The 12,167-nt window shown below is 50.7% G+C and overlaps 1 protein-coding gene across 6 annotated transcripts in view; it reads left to right on the forward strand.

Moving 5' to 3' along the window:
* The window catches only part of CHD2 (chromodomain helicase DNA binding protein 2), a 56,921-nt gene extending 46,873 nt beyond the window's left edge, over window positions 1–10,048 (forward strand). For all 6 annotated transcript variants that reach the window (XM_009937463.2, XM_075431744.1, XM_075431746.1 and 3 more), the window contains 9 exons: window positions 275–397; window positions 719–847; window positions 1,599–1,739; window positions 2,935–3,069; window positions 4,039–4,217; window positions 4,621–4,720; window positions 5,263–5,479; window positions 6,128–6,377; window positions 6,492–10,048. In XM_009937463.2, the coding sequence (XP_009935765.2) occupies window positions 275–397; window positions 719–847; window positions 1,599–1,739; window positions 2,935–3,069; window positions 4,039–4,217; window positions 4,621–4,720; window positions 5,263–5,479; window positions 6,128–6,377; window positions 6,492–6,825 (1,608 nt within the window). In that variant the 3' untranslated portion in view covers window positions 6,826–10,048. The remainder of the gene's footprint in view (window positions 1–274; window positions 398–718; window positions 848–1,598; window positions 1,740–2,934; window positions 3,070–4,038; window positions 4,218–4,620; window positions 4,721–5,262; window positions 5,480–6,127; window positions 6,378–6,491) is intronic.
* The last annotated feature ends 2,119 nt before the right edge of the window (window positions 10,049–12,167 follow it).

Here is a 12,167-nt window from a genome sequence, read left to right on the forward strand (position 1 = left end):
AAGAAAGATTTAGAGAATCTGGAGAGCTGCTAGGAGGTCCTTTCACTTCTGCAAAAGGCCAAGGAGAGGGATGCTTGCTAGGAGCTTCGCTTTTGGCTAGGCAGGGAGACTCTGTGTGGGATTTGGAGGAAATGCTTGAACCTTCTTGTTCCCCAGAAGGTGCAGCACCTCCAGCGCTTTTCTGGGCCTGGAAGGACTGCTGCTGGTGTATCTCTTTTGTCAAGATTTGATAGATGCATGTGGGCATTGGTGTTTTTTTTCTTCTTTCTCGAAGATCCTGCCTGTTGAGACAGATAAGAAACCTCAGGGAAAACAGCTCCAGACCCGTGTTGATTATCTACTGAAACTGCTGAAGAAAGATCTGGACAAGAAAGAAAACCTGAAAGATGGGGAAGAGGTGAGATGTGGCTGTTTGGTTCTGCGGGTTTCAGGATGAGTGGTTGGCTGATGGCAGGAGACAGTGTGTGCTCCCATTTCACTGAACATCATCTACATGAAAAAATTGGACTTGTCTGTTGTCTGATTGCATTGTGATACTGAAATGATAATTAGTAAGGGGCAGGTAATTATTGCACTTTCTGAAGGACTCAGACGTATCAGGCTTCCTGTCACCCTGCAGGACCTGCAGCCGTTTGCAAGGTGTTCAGGAGATGGGGTATGTCCCCAGAAAGCAGCTGTGGCTCTTTGCTTGCCCTGACTTGTTCTGTGTTTTCACCAGGGCAAGCTAAAGAAGAGGAAACCACGAGTAAAGAAAGAGAACAAGGCTCCCAAAGTCAAAGATGAGCATGGGAATGAACTCTCCTCCCCTCGGCACTCAGACAACCAGTCAGAAGAAGGTGAAGTCAAGGTGAGTCAACTCGGTGGATAGTGGCTTTTCCAGGTTTCCTTGAGCTGGGATGTTACTGCAGAAACTCATCTTGAGAAGCACCGCTAGCAAATGCCCCGTGGAGTCGGGGGGCACTACAGAGTGCCTTCCCACAGGAGACTGGCAAACTCCCAAAAACATCTATACAGCTGCCGGGGTGAAGGAAGGGTCTTTCCCACCCACTCTTTTAGGTGAGTGCTTTAAGTGTTTTGGGGGATCCTGGAATGGCCACACACATCCACGTACTGACTTGGAGCAAAGGTTGTCTCAGGACAAAGTCTGTTGCCCTTATAAAGGAGAGAAAGAAGAATTGTTTCCCTCTCCTTTTCAGTACGTCAGCCAGTGGTGAAGCTGGAGTTTACCAAGGTCATGCTGTTGCTTAGAAAACCTTCTGTCTTTGAGTGGTTTGGCTTCTAGTCTAAGGCTTTTTGTTCATGTGCTGATCAGTATCTACCTTAGGGGCTGAGCGTCCTGAGCTGCTGGCACAGGAAAGGAGCGCTTATCTGCAGTTTGCCAGCTAGTTTCAGATTGGGGCTCGTCTGTTTTTTATACTCTTTTGTCAAGGGTTGGGTGGATTGCAGCAGAGGGCTTTGCTGTCTGGTTAAAGAGATGTGAGGGCAAATTTGGGTGGACCACAAAAACTGCCTGCATTTCAAGGATGTAAGTTTTATGGAAGAAAGTGTACGTGAGGTGAGGGACTCCAACTCTGACTGTGTTGTGACTGATTTTCTAGGAGGATGGCTTGGAAAAGAGCCCGGTGAAAAAGAAACAGAAGAAGAAAGAGAACAAAGAGAACAAGGAAAAACAGACAGTGACTAAGAAAGAAAAGGAAAGCGATAAAGAGAAAAAGAAGACAAAAGAAAAGAAAGAGAAGGTATGTGGTACTCTCTGGAGCAGTTTAAGAGATAGGAAAGTCTCTGAGCAAGCTATGAGACTTATGATTCATGAAAGGCCCTCTGTGAAGAGACATCGATGAAGCACTGTGGGGTGAAGCATTATCCCTTTTTCAGCCTCTCCTGAATTCTTATTGTGAAGAATTGCAATAAAAAGTAGAAAAGGCAATATATCCTAAAGCTTGATGGAATGCGAGCAAAAAGGAAGACATTTTGTCAGCCTGCCTGTAAGGTACAGTTGTCCCTGTGACAGCAATATGGCCAAATAGCTGATGTTAAGGAAGAAATGGGGAAAGAGCTTGCAGCACTCGGAGCAAAGTTCTGTTCAGCGGTGATTTATCACAGGGTTGGCAGCTCCTTGTCTTATTTCCCTGTAATTTAAACTCACCCCAAAGAACCCAGCCGTCCACACCATCAAGACTGTAGGTTGTCCTTGTGGCTGTTCAGGACTCACCAGAATGACTGTTTCAACATCACTGGTATGCTGTGGACTAAAATGTCCCTTGGATTTTGGGTACAACTGCCCTGAGGCAGGATTGAAATTGGAAGGATGGTAGAAGCTTCTATAATAATGACCTGAAGTACCTGTCCAAGGAACAGGTATGCACTGCATGCCTGGTGTGTTTTGACAGTGAGGTCATAAGTGCAAAACAAGGAGCTTTGTGGCATATGTTGGGGGAAATTTGCTTTCCAGTGATATTTAGTATGACTTTTGACTCTAAAGGGCTTTGACTGCAGGTAAGTCATATAAGTCAAAATTTACACTAGCGGGCTGCGATTTGAGGTTGCTTTCCAGAGGGTCTGAGGCCTAGTGACATCACATGAAGTTGCAGAGCCTCGTATACAGGAGACTACGCTGTCTTTTGCAAGGGCCATATATTCTTCAGCTTAACCTCTCTTCCAAGTCTTCAGCATTGGTTTTCTCTCCATGAGTGTAAATGTTGTATTCGTGTCCAAAACGTTGGCTCTGCCTTCTCTCTAATCCCCTGAGGGATGACGTAAAGCTAAATAGAGGCATTGCAGCTAAAGAGCTTGAGATCTTGGGAGGAAAGCTGTAGGAGCAGTGCCCAGGGTTTAACAACTGCCACTAACAATAGTGTGGAGGTTGTTAACTGGATCAGTTGGGACCCTGCAGTCTGGCTTATCCTGTGATGTGTGTAATTTGTCCTTGTAAAGCCTAAAGGTGGTGAAACCAAATCTGGAAGTAAAGGGAAGAGATCGCAAGGTCCCGTCCACATTACAGCAGGGAGTGAACCGATCCCCATTGGAGAAGATGAGGATGACGATCTGGACCAAGAAACATTTAGCATAGTGAGTATTTTCCTTGGGAGAAGGGAGGGCAGACAGGGTTTGCTTGCACGTTATCCAAAGAAGTGTTTTAGGTGTCGGGGTGTGACACCCCCCCCAGTGCCCCGCAGTGATTTCCTCTGGCTGGTCTCAGAGCACGGCAGAACAACCCTACACAAGAGTTGCCCACCAGCTGGCTGCTGTAAATGGCACTTCAGCTGGAAGAAACGCCAAAGCTCTTCCAGCTCCTGATTCTCACCAAGCAATTTAACTATTAACGGGTTCAGATAACCCTCTTCAAAATTCAGCTTTGCATGAGCACACATGTTGATCCCCTCGCTCTGCCAGGGATGCCAGGCAGGGCAGAAGAGGGCAGCATGTCAGCGGAGCACGCAGAAGGGTTCTCCTCCTCAGCTGATAACTTCCCTTTTGTCAGGTTTTTTCTTTTACTTTCCCTCTGTGGTGCATGAAAGGTCCAGTCAGGCAGCAGCAACCTGTCTGATCTACTGTCTGTGCACAGTGTTGATGCGTGCAGCCAAAAAAGATGGTGCTTTCATCTCATGTCTTCCAGTCTGGGTAAAAGCGATAGATTAAAGAGACCACAGATGAGGATGGACAGGGAGGCTCTCGAGTGAGCGCTCGTTCGGTGGGGGCTGTTGGTTCAGCATGTTGATGCTCGGTTACGCTTCCCTGCCTGCCGTGGGATCAGTGCAAGGGCAGACCAAGTGCGGTTATGGTTTGCAAAGCAAATTGTTCCCCTCTAAAAGGGGGGGCAGTGGAGGCAGGGGACCTAATAGTTAGTCTTTTCCTGATTATTTTGTGAAGCTTATCTAACCAATTGCTATTTTCATAGCTGATTTCTCCTTGCCTAACGGTCAGATAAAGCTAATATCTTGTGCTAATGAACTTCTTCCTGCTCTGTCTGATTAAGAAGGGAACAGTGTGAGCCCTGTGCCAAATGAATCGCTTTCTGCTCTCTATTGCTTTTTCAAGTGCAAGGAAAGGATGAGACCAGTCAAAAAAGCACTGAAGCAACTCGATAAGCCTGATAAGGGACTGACGGTTCAAGAACAGCTGGAGCACACACGCAACTGCCTCCTAAAAATTGGGGACCGCATCTCTGAGTGCCTTAAAGCCTACTCTGACCAGGATCATATCAAGCTATGGAGAAGGTGAGGGATCATTTTGTTTTATTTGCCTGGTCTGTGATATTTAAACTGGTAGGCAGAAGCTGCTGGGTTTTATGTGGATGAGCATGCCACTTGCGTCTTCTTTAACCCGTGAAATCTTGCGTTCTCTAGCCCACTCTGTCCATGACCCGTCTCAAGTGAGAGTTTTGTCCAGAAGTTGTGCTGGTTTCATTTAATCTGATTTCAAAGCTAGTTTAGATAAACCAGTGCAAACCTCTTTGCTTTACTTTGAAGAACTTGGTTCCAGCTCTCGTGATCATCCTGTCCTGAGCTGGGTTGATACTGTTTTCCGGAGAGGGTAGAACTGATTTGATGTTGGTTTGAAAGCAGTTGGCAGTTAAACTGCTGATGTAGCAATTCACAGAAAATGTTCTTGTCCTTCTAGGAACCTATGGATATTTGTGTCAAAATTCACAGAATTTGATGCTAGAAAACTGCATAAGCTCTACAAGATGGCTCATAAGAAAAGATCGCAGGAAGAGGAGGTGAGATCTAAAGTGCCTTCTCTCTGGTTGCTGTCTTTATAAGTTGTCGCACCTGAAGTGTCAATACTTCTGCCCCTTATCGTGGGCTTTCTTTATTGTTGCCAGTGTGTGATTTTCTTAACATCTGAACAGCCTGGTTGTATTTGCCTCCTCTTTCATGTGGTGTTTCTCCCTTCACCTACCAACACTGGTCACTTTGTCCTGGCTGCTCTGACCAAGAAAAAGCATTGCTTGGTGTGGCACGTTGTGTTGAGTTGACCTTTAGAGTGAAAAGCCTGGAAGTGCTGCCCTATAGAGACAGGATGTAGAAGCAGAGCCGAGTGGGGCAGACGTGTGCCTGTCCTCCACCGCATTTGTACGATTGCCATTCATACAATGCTTGGGGCACCACTGGTTGACAAAGTCCTCAAAGAGGTGGGTGGCCCACAGTGTGGGGAGTCTGCAGAAAAATCCAGAGCCTGACAGACAAGGCTGTTGTTCACATAGTCTGAATCTTTTGGTGGAAGAGCAGTTGAGCTGTAACCTTCTCATCCACCTTGCAGGAGCAGAAGAGGAAGGAGGACATGTCCAGCATGAAGAAGCCGTTCCGCCCAGAACCATCAGGCTCCAGCCGCGATTCTGTGATGTCCCAGTCTCACGTGCCTCACAATCCTCATGCCCAGAAGATCCACCTGCCCCCTTCCCATGCCCAGCAGCAGATGCACGGGCACCCGCGTGACAACTATGGCCATCCAAACAAGAGACATTTCAGCAACACAGGTGAGCGCTGGCAAGCCAGGAGAAACCATCCCTTCTAACATAATGGCTGGTTGCTCTTGGACACAAATCCTTCTGGGACTTGTGGATGGTCAGGTTTAAAGGTGATGGGATGGAACATGTATTACCACTGTACTTATTGCTGGACTAGAAAGCATGATGATACAGTGATGAAAAGAGTATAAGAACAAGATAGATTAAGATTTGCTAGAGTAATGATAAAGAAATTCAAAGCATAAAATTAGGCCCATGTAGTTTTGGGAGGAGACTGTGCCCAGCGACAGGATAAGAGGCAACAGGCACAAACTGAAGCAGAGGAAGTTCCACCTGAACATGAGGAAGAACTTCTTCCCTCTGAGGGTGATGGAGCACTGGAACAGGTTGCCCAGAGAGGCTGTGGATTCTCCTTCTCTGGAGATATTCAAGACCCACCTGGACAAGGTCCTGTGCAGCCTGCTCCGGGTGACCCTGCTTCGGCAGGAGGGTTGGAGTAGGTGATCCACAGAGGTCCCTTCCAAACCCTACCATGCTGGGATTCTGTGAGAAAGTTAAAGGGGCACAGCAATAGTTATCATTTCTTTGACAATTCAGCAAAGTAACAGGCTTAAACTAAAGCATGAAGATCACTTACTGGTGCTTTCCTCACTGCAGACCGAGGAGAATGGCAGAGGGAACGAAAGTTCAATTACGGTGGCAACAGCAACCAGATGTGGGGTGGGGAGCGGCATCACCAGTATGAGCAGCACTGGTACAAGGACCACCACTACGGGGATCGGCGATCTCGTGGAGAGCCCCACCGGAGCTCTGGGAACTACAGACCAAATAACCTCTCCCGCAAGAGGCCGTACGAACAGTACAACAGTGACCGAGACCACAGAGGCCACCGGGACTATTACGACAGGTAATTCCCTTCCGTCTGAGAAGGGCTGGGAGGAGTTCGCAACGATGCACCCGGCCGCGGTGGCCAGGCTGTGCTTGGGGAACTGATCTCCATCCAATCCTTTTCTCTCTGCAGGCACCACCATGATTCCAAGCGTCGACGATCCGATGAGTTCAGGCCTCAGAACTACCACCAGCAGGATTTCCGACGGATGTCTGATCACAGGCCACCCATGGGATACCATGGCCAGGGACCTTCGGACCACTACCGGTCCTTCCACACAGACAAATCGGGAGATTACAAACAGCCTCTCCCTCCACCTCACCCTGCAGTGTCAGACCCTCGCTCACCCCCTTCTCAGAAATCCCCCCACGATTCCAAGTCACCTCTCGATCACAGGTCACCTCTGGATAGGTCATTAGAACAGAAAAACAATCCAGATTATAACTGGAACATTCGGAAAACATAAAGTGACTGAGAGGGGGAAAGTGCACGTCTGAAATACTTGGTTTGATGCAACAGCGGCTGGTTTCTCCAAGCCAGCAACCAGAAACTCTGAACATGCTGCTATCATCTTGCTGGGTCAAGGAGGATTTTGGGGGAGCAGGTGGAGGAAGATTTTCCCTAGCTCTTGGTTCTGGTTTGGATTCCCGTTTCCTTTCCCCTCTTCTACCATTGAACGTTTGAACCGGCCGTGCTGCCTCATTCTTTGTTTTGTTTTTATTTTCTCCAGTCCAGTGGACCCGAGGGAATTTTCCCCAGCCAGTGTTTCCCCAAACTGCGAAGGCGGATCGATGCTGCTTGGGATTGTGCAGAAGGCCGCGTGCCTGCTCTGACTTGATGTTACGTGACAGATGCTGCTTTAGGATTGGGGATAAACTGGTTGGGCTGGGCTTTGTGTGTAACCGGCACAGGGCAATGGGAGGATATCCAAGGAGGGACAAGAGAGTCCCTCGGCAGCCAAGCTCGCTTGAAAGAGGGACTCAACGTCCCTGCAGAGTGATTGCAAAGGAGCTGGAGCCATGGTGGTGACGATCCTTCCCTTTTCTGGCCACATTATCATTTCTCATGTCTTTATCCATTTCAAGAAACTGGCTCTCCTTTGAGTGCTGTTGTGTCCCCTGCAACAGAAGAGGTGTGGGGCATCCTCCTCCCACCTCAGGGCTGGAACTGGCCAATCTGGACTCCGGGGGGGGCTTTGGGATGTGTGAAAAAAAAAAGACAAACATCCCTAGCAAAGGCTTAGTTCACTTCTAACCAGTAGGAAAGAAATTGAGGTGAGAACAGTATTTCCCAGTCGACAGGGCTCAGGAATTCGTAACAAAACTCCTCTTCTCTTCTGACGTGGGCAGCTGGGATAGTCCAGGAACTGACAGATGCTGGCTGGGAGCTGCAAGGTCAAAAGATGGCTCTGGGCATCTGGGGATCCTGAAGCTCCTCATCTCCCTGCCACTGAAGTGCTGCAGTTTTTGGGCAAGTTATTTCTCTCTGTGCTTCACGAAACAGTGATCAGAGACCATTAGTGCAACCAAAGGATAAGGGGTGGTAGAGCAGAGTTAAGCAGGAATTCAGTGGGTTGATCACTGTTTAGCGAACGGTCGCCTTCCCAGCAGTCAGCAGCAACGCTGAATTGTTAAAAGCACTTGCACTGAAAGACCTTCTGTCTGTCGAGATTGGAAATGTGCCTGGGGGCTCAGCACCTGAGCGAGCAGGGAGAGAATGAGGAATTGAGGTCCTTAAAAACCCTTGGAGCAAACGTCTTGGGAGCCCAGCACGGCAGAGGGAAAAGAGGACTCCGCAGCCCAGCTCAGTGGACTTCAGAGCAAACGCTCCTCCAAGTATTGGAGCCACAGCGTGTGGTGCAGAACAGCGTCCAGCCGGGCGACGGGGGTGGTGAGAGGGGTTGCTCACAGATTGCTGGCCAGAAGTAGCTTGGGCGATTATTTTTCAGGTCCTAGGTCTTTGTTCATGGAGTCGTGTCCCTGGAGGCCACAAAGCTCTCCCGATGGCCGGGCTGCCCAGAGCGTGGTGTCTGGGGACGCGTCGTCTCCCGGAGCTCAGTATTAACGACCAGGCTGCTCCAGACTCCTCTTTTTGGCGGGGGATAAAAGCTGGGCCTCCCGTTAGGGTGCCGGTATCTGACCCGAATAAGCTGTGATGTCCTTTCCCTGAAAGACTGAGGGGCGATGGGTGTTCAGGGCTGGCTTCCTGACTCCAGCCGTGCCTCGGAAGGCACACGCGCACCGACACTAATACCCCCGTGCCCCGCTCCGCGCCGTGCGTCCCTTGAATCCGCTGCCGCCGCGCACTCCTTGCTGAGCCCGCTGCTTCAACGGGACACGCGGGAAGTACTGTGCTCCCCTTTTGTTTTTGTTTTGCGAGATTTCCACCGAATGCCGGGCAGTTTTGCTTCCTCGGAGGCACTGTGCTGCCGTGAGAACGTGTTACGCTGGTGTTGACCTGTGCAGGAGGAGGAGAAGGCAAGTCTTCCGCGGTCCCCCTTGGAGCCGCCGGCCGCCGGGAGGTGTTGAGATGGCGTGTTTCCGCGGCGTTTCTCACTAAGCTGTGATGGCAGGCACGCATGCTGTGGTATTCAACAAAGAGGTCCTTTCTTTTCAGAGGTATTAGCTTTTAATGTGAAAATGGAAGAAACCTCGGCGAGGCAAAGAGAATTGCTCTTTTTGCTCCCCAGGCGGTGCTATCGTGACGGGAAGTTCGTGCCATACCCTTGTAGCAAAAGGCAGTACTGGCCAGGCCAGTGTTACGGCTGGGGCAGGAAAGCTTTGAACCCCAGCAAGAGGCGTTTGCTGTGTCCAGACGTGGGCATTTCTGCTCGTCCCGAGTTCCAGGTGCGAGGTTGGGTGGAGTTTGCAACGGCAAGAGCTTTACCCGTATCCACCGAAGAGCTGTCCCTGCTGTCTCCTGAGCCTGATGCTGAAGTCACGGTGTTCACTCGTGGTGGATGGGTCTTCACTGGGTTTGGCTTTAATGAAGCTGGAGAACTAAGGTTTGGGAGAAAGTCCCCCCTGAGCACACAGACACACGAATGTGTTTTATGTCCCCTCGCACAGGGACCATAACCAGACACGGTCACTTGGAGGTGAGTGGGATCAGAGGGGACAGGTCCACAGCCATAAACCTCACTGCGGTGCTCTGTTGACGTCTGGTACAGCCCTTCCCTCCGAACCAGCTGCGGGATTCCCTCTAGCCTCTTGGCGGGAAAAAGCAGCAATTTGCTGGGGTTTTATTTTTAAAAAAAAAAAAAAAAAGTGTTTTTCGGCCTGACCCCTTTGGGAATGGTGTAAAGTTGTGAAGTCACATGATGGACATCCTGCAGAGCAAAACCTGCTGCAGACAGGCGATGTGGTGCCCAGCCAAAGTGGATTCTTGACAGCTCTCTGAAGTCCTTACGTGAACAGTTTTAAGTGATCCACACAAAAATACTCTTCTGCTTTCACCGCTTTCCCCCCAACCTCCGCCTCCCCTCCTGGGAGAGAAGGACTCTTACTGTAAAAACGTGGACTTTTAAACCTGTTGACTAAAAACAGTAATTAATATTAATTTATATTTGTGAAAAAATGCCACTGTCCTAGTGATTTCTGATGTAAATATGTTGTTTATATAGTATGTATTAAATTTTCCTACATTGTAAAACTGCTGTACTTTTGATTCTTGTATATTAAAAAGTGTTACGGAGATTTTCAGAACCGAGCCAGCGTGGTGTGTCTGGGGGGGGGTCCTGCAGCCCCTCGGCACGGCGGCAGATCCGGAGGGAGCACCGGGCAAGCGCCTAAAGCTGGGGCTGCTGCGGGCTCACCGGGCCCTCTCCCGCCAGCCGCGGGCGCGCCGGGCTGGGCATGTGCGCTGGGCAGGAGTAAGCACGTTCTTCTTGGCTGTTGTGCCTAGTTTCGCAGTCTGCGGTGACGGAGACTTGGAAACCCCTTCGGATGGGAATTTCCACCCCAGCAGGAGAAGCCATGCGTTTCCTCACCCATTTCCACCAGGATTTCACTGGTGGTACCAATGTTTAGGTCTTTATCCAACCTCCATCTTTTCTGGGTCTCCAGGGGCGTGTAAACTTCTCTTTGACCCTTTCTAGGGAGAATTCCCCTTTCTCCAGGAGAAGTGCTGCTCCCGCTGCCGCAATGGAGTTCTCCCTCCCCAGGTGGGATCCGACAGCATCCTGCGGGCTGCTCTGGTTTGGTCTTTGCCCCTCCACGCTGAGCCCACACGGCGAGATGCGGTGCAGGGATTAAAGCCATTTCCCCCAAGTTCTAAGAGCTCATTGTAAAAGGCTTTTCACACCTGTAGCCACCGGGTCCGACCCTCCCCAGCCTCTCTGCTGCTCAGCCAAGTTTCAGCCAAGAGTGAAATTTCACAGCTGAGTTACACGCCCCTGAAAAATGGATTTCCTAATGGAAAGAGTGACTGGCTGTTAGCCATGGGGCTGTGGCGAGGAGAGGGGGCTCGGCTGGAGGGAGGCACAGCGACTATGGGGACCTGGTCTGGGTGTCCCTGCCCGGAGCACAGCGTGGTGAATCCACCTAGGCAGGTGGTCTTTTTGATTCGGCACTAACTCATCTTCCATGCAGGGGTACCCACAGGAAAGCTGGAGGAGCAGGAGCCGGAGGAACTGGAGCAGTGAGCAGCTAAGGATACAGGCACCCTGACGCTGGGGACATTGGCATTGGCTCCCTGGCACAGCTCAGCTCGGCATCGCCCTGCCGACCTATATCGGCAGTACCATAGAATCATAGGTTGGAAAAGACCTCTCAGATCATCAGGTCCAACCATCCACCCAACACTACCACTGCTACTGAACCATATCCCAAAGAGCCACATCTATACGGTTCTTCAATGCCTCCAGGGATGATAGATCCATGACTTCCCTGGGCAGCCTCTTCCAATGTCTGACCGCTCTTTCACTGAATAAATTTTTCCTAATATCCAACCTAAATCTCCCCTGGTGCAACCCAAGGCCATCGCCTCTCATCCTCTTGCTGGTTACTTGGGAGGAGACCAACACCCACCTCACTACACCCTCCTTTCAAGCAGTTCTAGGGAGGGATAAGGTCTCCCCTCAGCCTCCTCTTCTCCAGACTAAACAGCCCCAGCTCCCTCAGTCGCTCCCCATAAGACTTGTTCTCCAGACCCCTCACCAGCCTCACTGCCCTTCTCTGGATATGCTCCAGCCTCTCAGTGTCCTGCTTGTAGTGAGGGGCCCAGAACTGAACACAGCACTCGAGGTGCGGCCTCACCAGAGCCGAGTACAGGGGCACGATCCCCTCCCTGCTCCTGCTGGCCACACCATTCCTGATCCAAGCCAGGATGCCGCTGGCCTTCTTGGCCACCTGGGCACACTGCTGGCTCATGTCCAGCCGGCTGTTGACCAGCACTCCCAGATCCTTTTCTGCCAGGCAGCTCTCCAGCCACTCCTTCCCAAGCCTGGAGCGTTGCTGCAAACAGTTAAATCCTGAGGCCTCATCAAAGCTGTTGGTTAAATGACTCCTTGGGGTGATGCGGTCTTCTGCATGCCTGCAGGTCCAGTCGGTCCCACCGGAGCATCTCCGCAAGGACACAGTTCACAGCCGTGCCAGGCTGTGGGGCTGGGCTTCCATAGCGCAGGGTGGAGCCATGGTCGTTGCCACTGGCTTGTCTCGGTGAGGGGATCTGTCGCCCAAGGTGGTCGGCAAAGCTGTTGTGTGTCCATGGGGAGCTGGACCCGCAGCCTTGCCTCAGACCCAGCCCAGGGAGGGGACGGGGAGGCCGAGAAGCCCCCGCTTTTCACGTTACACCAGAGCGGACCCTGTA

The sequence above is a fragment of the Opisthocomus hoazin genome, chromosome 10 (genome assembly GCF_030867145.1).
Source record: "Opisthocomus hoazin isolate bOpiHoa1 chromosome 10, bOpiHoa1.hap1, whole genome shotgun sequence".
Classification (NCBI taxonomy): Eukaryota; Metazoa; Chordata; class Aves; order Opisthocomiformes; family Opisthocomidae; genus Opisthocomus; species Opisthocomus hoazin.